Genomic DNA, 16,866 nt, shown 5'->3' with positions numbered 1-16,866 from the left:
TACCACAAAACAATAGACAGCAAGACTATGGTTAAAATGCATGAGATCATGCAACAAAATCAGTTACATCACACTTATCTAGCATATCTAAATCCAAGAACTAAAATGTAATACATTGCTCCTCACCAGTCCTTAGATGTGGTGGCTGCATTTGTTTTTTCCCTAAGTTAAAGTAAAGTTTTTTCTTTTTTTTTTACTTGTACCTTCAGGTAAGCATATAATAAGGCTTATCTGTAGATATAGTGAATATCTCCTAAACTTTAGGAGATATTCACACTGCATGCAGCTGCTGACGTCATCGGTGAATACGCTCCAAAGGGACAGAATACCCGTGCCATCCCTTCAGAGCTCTGTGCCGTGGCTATGATGTCATGGTGGCTCGGCCAGTCAGACGGCCAAAGTATGAGAATCCGGAAGGACGACTGGGTGAAGATGGAAGCCCTGTCTGCAGTGACTGCACACCACTGGAGGGCTTCTTTCTAAGGTAAGCATTTCATAATATAGAAGTATATGATACAGTCATGCTCAAAAGTTTGCATACCCTGGCAGAAATTGTGACATTTCGGTATTAATATTGAAAATATGACTGATCATGCCATCACATGCAGCCATTTATTATCACATAGTTTTTAGGATCCTTTTCAAACCATAGTGATAACAGAAATCACCCAAATAGCCCTGATAAAAAGTTTACATACCCTGGAATGTTTGGCCTTGGTACAGACACAGAATGTGGCACACACACACACATGTTAAAATAGCAAATAAAAGGTTAATTTCCCACATTTGTGGCTTTTTAAATCACAATTAATGTCTGTGTAAAAATAGTCAACGAGTTTGTTAGCTCTCACATGGATGCACTAAGCAGGCTAGACACTGAGCCACGAGGAGGTGGAAAAGAACAGTCAAAAGACCTGCGTAACAAGGTAATGAATCTTTACAAAGATGGAAAAGGATATACAAAGATATCCAAAGCCTCGAATGTCAGTCAGTACTGTTTAATCATTTATTAAAAATTGGACAATTAGGGGCTCTTTTGATACCAAGCCAGGGTCAGGTAGACCAAGAAAGAAAAAACTGCAGGGGTGATCAAATACCACAAAAATAAGGCTCTATTTGTGGGGAAAAAAAGGACGTCAATTTTGTTTGGGTACAACGTCGTACGACCGCACAATCGTCAGCTAAAGCGCCGAATCGCAAAAGATGCTCTGGTCGGGAAGGAGGTAAATCCTTCTGGGGCTGAAGTGGTTAACCTGTGTGTGCCACCTTCTGTGTCTGTACCAAGGCCAAACATTCCAGGGTATGTAAAATTTTTATCAGGGCCATTTGGGTGATTTCTCTTATCATTATGATTTAAAAAGGATCCAAAAAACTATGTGATAATAAATGGCTTCATGTGATGGCTCTCCTTAAATAAAATATTTTTTTTTTTGGCATGATCAGTCATATTTTCAATATTAATGCCAAAATGTCACAATTTCTGCCAGGGTATGCAAACTTTTGAGCACAACTGTACATGCTACCACATTATCTTGCAGGATTTTTTATTTTTTTTTGCAGTTTACTTCCGATTTAAGTACATTTTCTGTACTTACAAGTAAAGAAAAACGAAGTGGAATTTCACTCTCTCAATCAACAATGATTATTTTTATGCTACTGATTATCCTTATGCTACTAGCATTAGTAAATTGGATAGTATAGTATCTCATATTTCCTTTTTCTAAACTTTTTTTTTTTTTTTTTTTTAATTATTCAGTTACTTCCTGGTTTATTGCCTAGGCAGATGTCATACATTTCAGAAGTCTTCAGGGGGAAGGGGTTTTCTCAGCTAAGCACACTCTCCTGCATGCATGCTTGAGCTAAGGTCAGATGGATTTCAGTAAGTAAATGATACATAAATCATTTGCCCTTATTCAAGATGGCCAGAAATACTAGTGGGGTGTTTTTCAAAGCGATTTTCCAACAAAATAAAGCATAGAGACATGGACGGATGGAGAAGTTTGCTTCGAATATTAAAAATGAATTAAATTGTGTTTCTGGTACTCAGATACAGTGAAGATCCGCTTTAATACATAGTTACATAGTAGATGAGTTTGAAAAAAAAGATACAAGTCCATCAAGTCCAACCTATGTGTGTGATTATATGTCAGTATTACATTGTATATCCCTGTAAGTTCCGGTCGTTCAGGTGCTTATCTAATCATTTTTTGAAACCATCGATGCCGCGCACCGCCCCCCCCCCCCCCCCCCCCCCGCTGAGACCACCGCCTGTGGAAGGGAATTCCACATCCTTGCCGCTCTTACTGTAAACAACCCTCTATGCCGTTTAGCGTTAAACCTCTTTTCTTCTAATTTTAGCGAATGGCCACGTGTTTTTATTTTATTTCCCTTGAGCGGAAAAGTGTTATCCCTATTGTGGGGTCACCATTACACTATTTGTACATTGAAATCATATCCCCTCAAGCGTCTCTTCTCCAGAGAGAATAAGTTCAGTGCTCGCAACCTTTCCTCATAGATAAGATCCTCCAGACCCTTTATTAGCTTAGTTGCCCTTCTTTGTAATCGCTCTATTTCCAGTGCATCCTTCCTGAGGACCTGTGCCCAGAACTGGACAGCATACTCCAGGTGCGGCCGGACCAGAGTCTTGTAGAGCGGGAGAATTATCATTTTATCTCTGGAGTTGATCCCCTTTTTAATGCATGCCAATATTCTGTTTGCTTTGTTAGGCTCAGTAATGACATGCAATGCCAAGCTGCTGCTATCATCTACTAGGACACCCGGGTCCTTTCCATCCTAGATTCACCCAGAGGTTCTCCACCCAGTGTAAAGATTGCATTCATATTTTTGCCACCCAAATGCATTATTTTTCTACAATAAACCTCATTTGCCATGTAGTTGCTCACCCCATTAATTTGTTCAGATCTTTTTTCAAGGTTTCCACATCCTGCGGAGAAGTTATTTCCCTGCTTAGCTTAGTATTGTCTGCAAATACAGAGATTGAACTGTTTACCCCATCCTCCGGGTTGTTTATGAACAAATTAAACAGGATTGATCCCAGCACAAAACTCTGGGGGACCCCACTACCCACCCCTGACCATTCCGAGTACTCCACATTTATCACCACCCTCTGAACTCGCCCCTTATAGCCAGTTTTCAGTCTATGTCCTCACCCTATGCCAACGGACCTTATTTTATACAGTAAACTTTTTTGGGGAATTGTCAAATGCTTTTGCAAAATCCAGATACACCACGTCTACGGGCCTTCCTTTATCTAGATGGCAGCTCACCTCCTCATAGAAGGTTAATAGATTGGTTTGGCAAGAACGATTCTTCACGAATCCATGCCGATTACTGCTAATGATACCGTTCTCATTACTAAAATCTTGTATATAGTCCCTTATCATCCCCTCCATGAGCTTGCATACTATTGATGTTAGGCTAAATGGTCTAATTCCCAGGGATGTATTTTGGGCCCTTTTTAAATATTGCCGCTACATTGGATTTTCTCCAATCAGCTGGTACCATTCCAGTCAGTAGACCATCAATAAAAGCTAGGAACAATGGTCTGGCAATTACTTGACTGAGTTCCCAAAGTACCCTTGGGTGCAAGCCATCCGGTCCCAGTAATTTATTCATGTTAAAGTGGTTGTAAACCCTTACAAACCACTTTGAGCTACAGGTAAGCCTAGATTAAGGCTTACCTGTAGGTCCAAGAAATATCTCCTAAACCTATATGGTTTAGGAGATATTTGCCCGAAAACAGGCACCGCTGTCTACGGCGCATGCGCCGTAGACAGCGGCGCGCAGGCGCACTGGGCGGGGCATTCTCAACGACGGAGCTGCCGCGCGTGTCGGCTCCCGTGCGCATGCGCGGGAGTGACATAATCGCGGCTTCGCCGAATGACAGCTGCGGAGCTGCGAGACCCCACCAAGAAGATGGATGCGGCGGACTACAGGGGACAGCGGCGACTTCGCTGGCTCCTGTGTCAGGTAAGTGACACATAATGGACTACTATGCGATGCATAGTAGTCCATTATGCTTTGCCTTTGCAGGGAATGAAAGAGGAAGTAAACTCATCAGGGTTTACTTCCTCTTTAAGTTTCCCAAGTCTAATTTTATGATTAGTGCTATAGTGTCAATTTTGGCAGCAACAGTCAGAGGCTTTTCTCAACCAGAATGACAGGTGTTTGTGAATAGCTGCAGGGGCTCAGCCTACACAAGGAAATGACAGGCTGGCGGTAATCGCAGCTGTCCGTGGCTGTTTGGATGTAATAGGACAGCCACTGATTACCCACAGTTAGGGAAAGATGATCAGTTAGGGAAAAATGGCAGATGACAGACAGACGGCATCTGGGGACAAACATCTATCCCTAACTGAAGATAATGTCTGGATGTGCAAGCTGTCGCTATCAGCAGCTCTTCACAAACAACTGATATTCTAGCCACAGAAAGCCTCTGATTTTTGCTGCCAGAAATTGTGCAACAGCCCTAATCGCAAGTGTGAATGAGGCTTAAGAACCGTTAACCTCCATGGGGATTCCAAAAAACAGGCATAGGGGCATACAGTGCAAGATATTAGAGGTGTTTAGTTCAGACAACTGTATCAATTTGCAGCTTACATTAGTGGGCATTATGCTAGTCTCAAACATGTCTTTGACCAAACCTATTATGCCTGACTGCTTTTTTTAAAAATTGCAGTACATTACTTCTCTGTGTCAAAAACACCCCACTAGTATTTCTGGCCATGGCCATCTTGAGTAAGGGCAAATGATTTATGTATCATTTACTTACTGGAATCCATCTGCTCTACTACAGTGTACACAACTACAGAGGGCAGGGATGGCTTTTGTTAAGGTACGTTTACTGCATGTTAAGGATATGAAAGCCATTGATTGTTCAGGAATTGTGGTTGACATTGACACCAAATAAGGAGCTGTTTCACTCTCTGACGCCGCCACTTCTATATCTGAGAAGACCCCCAAATCCATTTACCTGGTAATCCAGCGGGAGTTCAAGATCTCTTTCCAGTGAAGTAGGGGGACTGGAACATCTTTCTGGAGTATTTCCTTTGTTAGCTCCAACTGTAAAAGCCACACTTGGGGGTCACATAAAGTGTAAAATAAAGTTAATACAGTGTTCTGAACCTTTAGAAAATATGTATAGTTGCACTGCTAATAGAGCGGAATTTCACAAATTTTTGTGTTTATTAGTCAGCAGCTACAAAAACTGTAGTCGCTGACTTTTAATAAGCACACACTCACCTGTCCCACAGTCAGAGATGCAGCTGCCCGAGCCCTTACTTCTCTCCCTCGCCTCTCCACAGCGCTGGCATTGCAAGTGTGGGCACTTGGCTGTGACAGCTTGCGGCTTCAGACCCCGGGTGCACACCGCACATGTGCGAGTCACCCAGCGCCTCCCCATTGGTTGTGCAATCTTCTGGGACTTGTGACGTGCCCCAGAATATTGCAAGGAGGGAGGGGGAGGCGACTCGGGTGGAAGTGGAAGTAGGTACCTGTCAAAACTAGGTACCTGTTTCCCCCAAAAAATGACATATTCGGGGGGGGGGGGGGGGGGTGGAAGAGGGGAGTGCTTAAAGTGGAGCTGCGCTTTAACAAGTTCCCATCCACAGCAGCCTGAGAGTGCCCTCCCTGTGTGCTCCCAGCACACTGACTGAGATCTCACCGACAGCTTCTGATCAGGAGCCAGCGGGACGAGCTCATGATTGTGTGACAGCTGCAAGAGTCAATCACAGCAGTCAATTGATAGAGAGCCAAGCCACTTCTGGGCATTAAAGCCAACCTAAAGGGCCCTTGGGGAGGCAGCAAAAAGTAGTTAAAAGGGAAAGTATGACACATCTTCAGCAAGCATGTCTTTTGATTTATTATTGCAGTTTATACCTTCCCGAACTCCAGCCTTATATTCAATCTAATGTATAATCTAAGTGCAATTTTTTTAATATTATAATTGTATCTGACTTCCTCCCAGAATTTCGCTCCCACGCACCCCCCTGGGGGCACGCACGCGGGAGTATCTGTGACCCCAGACCCGGCACATCACTGATCACGGTAAATGGCCGCTGACACCGGCCGTTTACCACATGATTGCTCTGTCAAATGACTGAGCGATCACTTGTAAACAAACCGGCGTCATGTCTGGTTCCTCTCTCTCCTCTCTGTACCGATCGGTACAGTGTGAGCGGAAAGGGGAGAGATCGGGTGCAGCAGCACTGTGGGCTGGATCTGTATTGCCCACAGTGCTGATCTGTGCCCAATGCAGCCTCATCCAGCCATCCATCCATGTTCAGCCATCCCTCTGTCATATTCATCCAGCCAGCTATCCCTCGGTCATACTCATCCAGCTATCCATCCATGCTCAGCCATCCCTCTGTCATACTCTTCCAGCCATCCATACTTAGCAATGCTCATCCATCCCAGTCCCAGTCATACCCAGCTGTACTCAGCCGTACCCAGCCATTCTATACCATACCCAGCCATACATTCATGCTCAGTCATCCCATCCATACTCCGCCATCCACATTTATGGCTCAACTATGCTCAGCCATTCCAATCCATGGCTCATCCATCCCCATTCATGCTCCTCCATGCCACATCCATGTCCCTACAGTGCCTCACAAAAGTGTAATAGGTAGTCAAATAAGATTTGAAATGTATGCCCCTAGAACACCTGACGGTGCTACCTGCATGTTGGGCCTCTGTGTGTGGCCTGGTTGTGGAAAAGTCTCACACGTGTGGTATTGCCATACTCAGGAGGAGTAGGAGAATCTATTTTGGGATGTAATTTTTGGTATGTACATGCTATGTGTTAGAGATATTGTATAAATGGACAACTTTGTGTAAAAAAAAAAATGCGTTTTCATTTTCTTTCCACATTTTCCAAAAATGTATAGGAAAAAAAAGAATAAATAAATCTTGATTTTGCAAAGGATTGTGGGAAAAAAAATTACAACTTCAAAAAACTCACCATACCTCTTACTAAATACTTTGGAATGTCTACTTTCCAAAAAGGAGTCATTTGAGGGGGGAATTTGTGGGTGGGATCTGTTGTTACTGGGGGGAGTCTATTATTGCTGGGGTGGGGTCTAACAGATTCCATACAAATTACTTAGTAGCACAAAATGAGACTTGGTACTGTATTCTCTAAATGGGTCGGTACTGGGAGACGGGTAGGGGGTGGAGCCAAGAGACAATGCTCAGAGGTGGGTAGGGGGCAGAGAGGAAGGGTGACTCAGAAGGGGGGAGATCCTGCACCTATCTGAGAAAAAAAGCCCTGATTTTAACCCACCTTAATAACAGGTTGTGGCGCAGGGAAACATTTAGCAACAGATTGTGGGTTGGAAGAGGTTAAAGCGGAGTTCCGCCCCCCTCCAAAAAGTAAAAGTCAACAGCTACACTAGCTGCTGACTTTTAACATTAGGACACTTACATGTCCCAGAATCCAGCAATGTCGCTACCCCAGCCCATGTTTCATCGGCTGCTACCGCCACCATTGCTGGTAAGGGAACCTGACAGTGAATCTCTCCCTTACTGGCCCAGCAGCAGGGGAAGGAGGAGGGGGGTCCAACTTTTGATGTACCTCGCCGTGGCGAGGTCCGACGAAAAGTGGGGACAGGGTACCTGTCAAAAACAGGTACCCACACCCCCCTCCCCCCGAAAGGTGCCAAATGTGGCACCGGGGGGGTATCAGATAAGCGGAAGATCCACTTTTGGGTGTTACTCTGCTTTAGACTGGAACTAAACCCTAAACAGTTTAAAAAAAGTCACATTCCCGGCATGTCGGGATGCTGTCATATTTGCCCCCTCCCCCCCAAAAAGTGCCAAATATGGCAGTGGAGGGTGCAAACAAGTGGAGTTTCCACTTTTGGGTGGAGATCCACTTTAAGAGGGATATGAATATGCATCACTCACCTATACTGATCTTTATAGGAATTTCCTCCTCTTTGATCCTTACTTGTCTTTTGTCCTCCACCTTAGCTTTGACCTCTTTCTGAGTGTCTCTGGAATCTGTAAAAAAAAAAAAAAAAAAAAAAAAGATGAGTAAGCAGGGGCGGCCCATCCATTAAGGGTGCATGGGCGCCGCCTCCCCTTTCCATCACCGGTGTCACCCCCTTATCAGGCTTCCGGCCTCTTTCAGGATGCCGGGAGCATGAATTACAGCTGCAGCATTTTTTTTTTTTTAAGCACCTGTTCAGAGCCAGAGGCTCCAATAGGCCTCAAAATAGGGAGGGCTCCAGACACAGAGCATTGCGCTCGGAGCCCACCCAGGCGTGTTAGAATAATTAATATCTGCTATTGCAACACTGATGGAAGCCACCGAGCAGGGGAAGGAGATGCCAGTGGAGGAGAGCTGGGTGAAGCCGGCCGTGGTTGAGGTTAGTGCACCGACTAACTGACTAGCCATACCCGACCCCGGGGGGGGGGGGGGGGGGGGGGTAACAGTTGCACTGTTTGCCACCCCCCCAAAATAATTATCAACAGCCGTCACTGAGAGTAAGTGTATTGAGGTGTATGAGAGACCCCAGAGAGTGTGTGTGGGGGGAGACTGGTCACGTCTCTTGGCTGGTAACACACAATGGTGTCCTTTTATGAAGCAGTGAAATCTATTCACTGCTTCATTCTCTGGCATTCACAGAGGAGAACTTTCTCCTCTGTATGCCAGTTTATAAAGCGGAGTAGATTGTTTCACCCTTGGAGGAGTGAAGCGATCTACAAACGCTTCTAACACTGGAGAACGGCCTCTAATACTGGAATCTCGTGAGACTTTACGAGATTACAGTACTAGAAATTCACCGATACACAGAGATGTCAATTTATTAAGCAGTGATAAATTATCACAGCTCAATACACTGACACACGGTGTGATTAATGTTAGTAAAATAAAAGAGTCCCCCTACATACATATAAATATGACAGGGGGACATGGTTACAGTGTTGGGGGGTCTGAACGAGGCATAAGGAAGTTAATTATCTTCCTCTTTCCTCCTCAGATCCCCCCACATTCTCTCTTTACTCCCCGATTCTCCACCTCTGAGCTGGTGAATCGGGAAGTGTGAATTCTGACACAGATCACCAGTGAAACGCTGAGATCGCAGCTTCATAAACTGGCTGTTACTGTGACAGTCAATGAGGATTCTCAGTGTGTGGAGATAATCGGCGGGAGAACAAGTTCAAACACTTCTCCCCCGATTATCTCTGGTTTATAAACTGTTTATGGGCTGTGATCAGCGGCGATCCTCTGGATCTCCACTGATCACTGCTTCATAAACGGACACCAATGACATAATGTGAGGAGGAGTGCCGGAGTCTAATAGAGGCTGATGGCTCCTGACTCCCCCACTGGGCACATACTGTCTCCCCATTACTGTCTACTGAGAGAGGAGGGGGAGGAGAAGAGATTGTTGTAGTGACTGAACAAGGAGAATCTGGGGCTCTTCTCTGGATTTAGTGTTTATTCCTCACCTGTGCCGATCTCTGGACAGATCTCCCCCTCCTTACATGGGTCATCATCCTCAAAGAACAAATCATCATCTTCAACTTTACCAACAATTAGGCCTTCACCCTGGATAAGACAAATCACTTAAATTAGTTTTAAAGAGTTTTATAAGATTACCAAAAAAAATACAATTTTTTTTGGTAAAGTGACACTAAATCCTGGTTTAAAAAAAAGTATGTATTCTTAGCCCCTTCCCACCACCGCCTCCTGGCCCTTTAACAGGATATAAATGCTGGGAGGCAGAGGCAGTCTTTCCAATCATGTGACCGCTGCTAGTCACATGATCGGAAAGCTCCCGATTGCTAATATGCATTGGGAGCTTTTGGGTATCTGCTCGTTACTGCACACAAGAAAGTGTGGCCACTCGGTGTTAATCCCCACCTGCAAGAGGCGGCATATATGTGACAGGTTGGCTGGAAGAGGTTAACTCAAAAAATACTTTTTATTGCTCTCAGCCTCCTCTAAATTCTTTTTTTTCTGCTGCGGTTATCTGACTTCCTGTTAGAAGATGTCTATGTTCGTTCTCCATGGTCCCACTGTATGTAGGGACTTAGTCACTCTCTTACTTGCTCCCGAAGATGAACTAGGCACTATGGAATATGGGATGTGTAGTGTGCAAACAGCACACACAAGAGCTCCATGGCTAAGCCCCATGGGTGAGGCGAAACATGTTGGGGGGGGTGGCCTGGGTGGAGTTAGGCTGAGGCTGTTATTTATTAGACCACAAAAACAATCTCCTGTGCTTGGGGCTTAGTCTATAGGTGTAGCCAACCCTTTGGCTATAATGTGGAATGTCAGTGGTCCTGCTGCCGCCCTCAGAACAATGGGTATCTTTTTTTTTTTTTTTACTTTAATTGATTTTTATTGAAAAAAAAGAAGTTTAGTTTATACATACATAAAGCATGGTTTTCCAATTATAAAAGAAATATACATATCAACAGAGAGTACAAAGTTATCCTTTGAAAAAACATTTCTTAGCGTCAAAATCGCAACCATGACTACCACTCTAGTTGTCCCTGACAGAACTGTAAAACTATCCCCTGCTCCCCCCCATAACCCTGTTCTTCGAACACACGCTGCTAAATCCAGTCAAGCCTATTTGGTTAACCAGTAACGGAACGGCGAAGCACCTCAGGAACGGGAATAAGGAGCTTCCGGTAACCTCCCAGACCACACCAGGCCTGGGCCAAGTAAGATGCGGCCTAGGTCCTATCCTACGCTATCTCGTCTAAGGGGTAACCAATGTCTCTCAGCCATGGATTCCAAAGCAACTTAAATTTTTTAAGATTATTTTGTCTGATGTACATTGCCCGTTCGCACCAGATTATAGAGTTTATGGCATTTGTCCACGCTTGCAGTACTGGAGGGTTTTTTGCTTGAACAATGGGTATCTTTAAAACTGAAACATATAAAGAAGAAAGGAGGGCGCACCGACCTTCTGCATTACCAAAGATAATATTTATTAAAAACTCTAACAGCATTAGTCTTATGCCGTGTACACACGACTGGACTCCGCTGGACAATTCAATCGTGTGTGGGCTTCATTGGACCTTTGCTGTCTAAAAATCAGACGGACTTTGGATTTAAAACATGTTTCAAATCTTTCAGACGGACTCGAGTCTGGTCGAAAAATCTGGTCGTCTGTATGCTAGTCCGACGGATGAAAACCGAAGCTAGAGCAGCTATTGGCTACTGGCTATGAACTTCCTTATTCTAGTCCAGTCGTACGTCATTTGAATCCGTTGGACTTTGGTGTGCTTGTGTGTGGCCAAGTGTGTTCGTCCGGAAAGTCAGTCGGAACTCCACGGAAAGTCAGTCGAAAAGTCCTGTCGTGTGTACGCGGCAATACTCAAACAAACGTGATAAAAAAGGCTTGTCAGTACACCAGCAAATGGAACCGTGTCACCGCTTTGGCTCTGAGGAAGAGGGTTCTCCCTCGAAACACATAAGCCATTTGCGATGCCACCTGGTCCTCAACATCTGGTTCAGGTCTGGTCCTCCTCAACATCTGGTCCAGGTTGCAGGTGTCTAGAGACACAGTTCCATTTGCTGGTGTGCTGGTGTACTGACAAGCCTTTTTATCATGTTTGTTTGTGAGTATGACTACTGCTGTTACAGTTTTTAATAAATGTTAATTTTGGTAATGCACAAGGTTAGTGTGCCCTCCCTTCTTCTTTATATGCATCACTTATTACACTCTGAGTTTGTTTGGTGTGTGGTGGCTGAGATTTTTCCCTTGTTCTGCGGATTCCATGGAGTCAGGGCAGACTCCTAGCCTGACCTGTACCCCCAGTGATATACACCGAATGGGGGACATAGATGCCAGAGCAGAGACCCTAGTTAGGTTAGGTTCACAAACAGAAGTGAGGTTGAAAATAAGAGTTTCAGGAGCTCATGGAGGACATTACAAGGAGGCAGAAAAACACAGTAAAAACATTTTTATGAAAAATAGATTACAAGGCCATTAGGTAGAAGTGTATGAAGACTAAGATTATTGTTTAGCGTCACCTTAAGTTGCCAATTATGACAGATTAGACTGTGTCCACCATACTCTTTCTTCTTGCTTACTAGATAACCCTTTAAGATCTTGTGACCCTTCTGTATAGAATCCCGGGAATACAGAGGATGGGGACATCTCTCTGGGGGATTTCTGTCACTGGATCCATCTGTAGGAAACACACACACTGACTGAATACATTGTTTCTATGTCTTTATATCAGAAGATGTTTGCATCTATGTGGATCCTGAATACTCTTCTCTCCTTTACAAGAAATTAAAGTATCCTCTTACCCAGTGATGTGAGGGGCGGCTGGCTCGACATAATGACTTCCTGGTAAAAATTTACGGCTGGTCACTTATAAATTCAGTTGATCTGTAAGGGTCAAATAGTAACAAGTATTTAGAATAAAAAAAGTAAAAGATTAGTTCACAATGGCTACGTGGGAAATGGCCCTAACACCCAGATTTATTGAGTGATGATACGATTTTGAACATTGTTAGCAATAAATGAATTGTGTAAAGCTAGATTTACACTAGAACTCAGTGTGGGAAACCCGCGACCCTGCTACAATGCACTGCAGTTGCAATCTTCAGCGGGTGTTGATTTAAAGTTAACAACATCCCAAACACAGGTTGCCAACACAGTTGCACCTGATACCATGGCACAAGATTCCATGCAATCTGGTTGCAGTGCATTTCCAAGAGTAGTGCATACACTACTTTGGTGCGATTTCAGCCCATTCAATATGAATGGACTGAAATCACACCACACTAAATCATCACATCACACTGTGAATTGTGCATCCCTGTGCAACTAATAGTGTGAACAAGGGCTAATGCCACGTACACACGATCAGAATTTTGGACAGAAAAAGCTCTAATCCGACGGGAAAACCATCAGAGCTTTTTCCAACGAGAATTCTGATCGTGTGTATGTAGCATTATTGTTTTTCCGATGGAATTCTGACGGGGTTCCGCTCAAGCTGTCTTGCATACACATGGTCACACAAAAGTTCTCTAAAGTTTCAAACGTCAAGAACGCAGTGACGTAAAACAGTACGATGAGCCGAGAAAATAGGGTACAATAGCAATAGAAGTTTAACAAACAGATGTTTTCAATGTGTTTCCAAAGATAATGGAAGCAATCATTTCATGCAACGTTGTAATGAGTGTTCATAACAACCCGATGTGAACGCATTGAGGTAGACAGGCAAACTTCCGGAGCTGCGATTGCTGAGCTCCTTGGATACTGACCTGAAACAATCAGCCAGCTTGTGAAGTCAGCGCTTCTGATCTTCATACTTGTTCGGGGTCACTGATTCAGAACGTTTTAAAGGCTCTGGAACAGCATGACAGGCAATGATCACTTTCAAAACAAGAGCTTGGTAAAGTCAGCCTATGTGTTATAAGTTTCCTTTAACCCGTTGACACCTGCTAAACACATATAAAAGAGACAGAGGTGGGATTTTTTCCATGGCACTGTATATGCTCCTTTGTGTTTGTGCTTATTGAAGCTTTGAAAGGATGGAAGAGCCACATCAGCTTGTACGGACCGTAAACCACCCATTGCATCTCCTTATATCGCCATTTTTTGCGATATGGCACTGCTTTGTTTTAACTGACAATTTTGCGGTTGAGCGATGCTGTACCCAAACAAAAAAAACTTTTTTTCCCCCACAAATAGAGCTTTCTTTTGGTGGTATTCGATCACCTGTGCGGTTTTTATTTTTTGCGCTTTAACCACTTCAATACCGGACACTTATACACCTTCCTGCCCAGACGAATTTTGAGCTTTCAGCGCTGTCGCACTTTGAATGACAATTGCGCGGTCGGGCTACACTGTACCCAAACACTGTACCCATTTTGTTCCCACAAATAGAGCTTTTTTTTGGTGTTATTTGATTGCTTCTGGGATTTTTATTTTCTGCTAAACAAATAAAAAAAGACCGAGAATTTAGAATCTTTTTTTGTTTCAGTTACAAAACTTTGTAAATAAGTACGTTTTCTCCTTCACTGACGGGCACTGATAAGGCGGCACTGATGGGCACTGATAAGGTGGCACCAATGAAGTGGCACTGATGGGCGGCACTGATATGCGACACAAATAGGCACTGATAGGTGGCACGGATTGGCATGGATGGGCGGCATGGATAGGCGGCACGGGTGGGCATGGATAGGCAGCACGGATGGGCATGGATAGGCAGCACGGATGGGCAGCATGGATGGGCACTGATAGGCGGCATGGATGGGCACTGATAGGCAGGACGGATGGGCAGCATTGTAGTGTAAAGTATTGTATGGATGGATGCCAATCAGTGCCAAACAATAATGGAAGGCAATCAGTGATGCCCATTGAGGGAACTGATTGGCATCCATTATGGGCACTGATTGGCATCCATTATGGGCACTGACTGGCATCCCTGGTGGTCTAGGGGGGCATACCTGGTGCTGGGCATCCCTGGTGGTCTGGTAGCGTCCCTAGTGGTCCAGTGTGGGCATCCTCGGGGGGGCTGTGCTGATAATCGATCAGACTGACACACCGCAACAACGATCGCCTGGGGGCGCGCAGCGGCTTAATATCCTGATCACGTCATACGATGTCCGGTCAGGATATTAAAACCACTTTGCCACCGTCATTTTGCTATATGGTGGGCAGCAATCGGTTAAACAAATAAAGAGCAACAATTCTTCTACGTATTTTTGGTAATAAAAATCGTAATAAGCGTATATATTGATCGGTTTGCGCAAAAGTTATAGCGTCTACAAAATAGGGGATATATTTATTGCATTTTTATTATTATTTATTTTTACTAGTGATGGCGGCGATCTGAGATTTTTAACGGGACTGCGACATTATGACTGACACATTTTTGGGACGATTGACATTTATACAGCGATCAGCGCTATAAAAATGCACTGATTACTGTATAAATGTCAATGGCAGGGAAGGGATTAACACTAGGAGCAATCAAGGGGTTAACTGTGTTCCCTAGTGTGTGTTCTAACTGTAGGGGGCGGGGACTTCCTATAGGAGATACAGATCGTTGTTCCTAGCTATTAGAAACTCGCGATCTGTCTCTCCTCACAGAACAGGGATTTGTGTGTTTACACTCACACGTCCCTGTTCTGCCTCTCGTGCCCGCAATCGTGCGTGGCCGGCGGTCATCGCGCACCTTCGCAGTGCTATCCTGCTTAAAGGAGCCGACGTACTGCTACGACAGCTTGCAGGATCGCGCCTACCTGTCGCAGTTTAATGATGGCGGCTGGTAGGCAAGTGGTTAAAGTGGTTCTTAAGCCTTAAGGTTTTTCACCTTAATGCATTAAGGTAAAAAAAAAAAAAAAAAATGTCTGTGCTGCAGAATCCTCCGCAGCCCCCAAAATACTTACCTGAACCCGATCTGATCCAGCAATATGCACGAGAGCACCGGCTCTCACCGTTGTCAGCCTCCTCCCTGGGCAGATTGATAGAAGTGGGAGCTTTGCAGAGCGAGCGGGGCCGAGACAGGGAGGCTCAGGAGTGAGCACACAGCTGCTTTCCATGGGGGCACTTGCCGAAAAGAAAGTGAAAATGAAAGAAAATCCAACATTTTGGGTTGTTCCCAGAAAAGTAGTAGAGGAGAAATCCTCCAATGGGGACACTGGATTAGTGTTTCTCAACTCCAGTCCAGGTGCCCCAACAGGTCATGTCTGCAGGATTTTCCTCAGGTGAAACGGCTGTGGTAATTACTAAGGCAGTAAAACTGATCAAATCCCCTGTGCAAAATAATGGAAGGCCTGAAAACATCACCTGTTGGGACGCCATGACTGGAGTTGAGAAGTACTGCACTAGTTCATGTGACCTGGGGGGTCCTGAAGGGATTCCCTAACCTGCAGGGATTTCCTCTCACTTCCTGTTTTGGCTATGGCACAGGAAGTGAAGGGAAATCGCCTCAATGGGACACAGATGGCAAAAACCGATGAACTGATAGGGGTTATACCCCATCTTACTCTATCCAAAAGGGGAAAAAAAAGTTTTGCCTATAGTTCTACTTTAAATCATCCTTTCTTCACATCTGCGTTTCTGCACGCGGGTTTGAATGTGTTTTCAGTGTGTTTACATGCATTTGCAGTGCATTTTTTTTAGGAGTATTTATTTAAAAAAAAAAAAAAAAAAACATGGGGGTTATTTACGAAAGGCAAATCCACTTTGCACTGAAAGTGCACTTGGAAGAAAAGTCACAGTAGATCCGAGGGGGACATGCAAGGAAAATAAAAAAAACAGTATTTTATCTTCCACATGTTTGGATGATAAAATCAGCAGAGCTTCCCCTCATTTCAGATCTACCCCTTAGATTTAGAGCAACTGCACTTCCAAGTGCACTTTCAGTGCAAATGCACCTGACTGCCTCTGGTGTAAATGAGCTAAAGGTATTGAGTATATATTTTATTTCCATAGCTACATTGTTCCAGCTTGGACCATTGTAATTATGGATATGGCATACCTGAGCTATTGATGTGGAGGCTGACAATCACCGTAAGAGTCGCCACTACTACAGCGACGGTCGCAATCTTCTGGGTCCTGTGAAAGTGGCCTCCCGTTGGCATTGTAACCACAGAGAATGGCTCACTTGGCACTGCCTATGTTTATAAATGGTGCCTAAAGATGGGTACATTCCCCATGCAATGTAGTAGAACAGAGCCGTGGTGTAATAATCTGAAAGTAAACCTTTTCTGCAGTACAACGATTGATTACACTTGGGGGTGTAACGAGATAAAAGCAACCATAAGGTGCCAAAAATCCATCCTTTAATGGCCTTTATGGCTGCTAGGTAATCCCCATAGATGTCTATTGGGCAGGAAAAAATAATTACCGACCA

General features: G+C 44.4%; 1 protein-coding gene across 1 annotated transcript in view; it reads right to left on the bottom strand.

Annotated features, from left to right (window-relative positions):
• The window catches only part of LOC143957199 (uncharacterized), a 220,478-nt gene that overhangs the window by 61,277 nt on the left and 142,335 nt on the right, over positions 1-16,866 (bottom strand). Inside the window, exons 13-17 of the mRNA XM_077467346.1 lie at positions 12,302-12,358; positions 12,020-12,177; positions 9,478-9,577; positions 7,927-8,022; positions 4,994-5,082 (exon numbers count right to left, since the gene is read on the bottom strand). Coding sequence (XP_077323472.1) covers positions 4,994-5,082; positions 7,927-8,022; positions 9,478-9,577; positions 12,020-12,177; positions 12,302-12,358 — 500 coding nt within the window. The remainder of the gene's footprint in view (positions 1-4,993; positions 5,083-7,926; positions 8,023-9,477; positions 9,578-12,019; positions 12,178-12,301; positions 12,359-16,866) is intronic.

This window comes from Lithobates pipiens, unplaced genomic scaffold (assembly GCF_037356315.1).
Source record: "Lithobates pipiens isolate NorthernLeopardFrog02 unplaced genomic scaffold, aLitPip1_a1.2 Scaffold_51, whole genome shotgun sequence".
Lineage (NCBI taxonomy): Eukaryota > Metazoa > Chordata > Amphibia > Anura > Ranidae > Lithobates > Lithobates pipiens.
The sequence above is the reverse complement of the archived record's forward strand: the minus strand, read 5'-3'. Positions and strand labels throughout refer to the sequence as shown.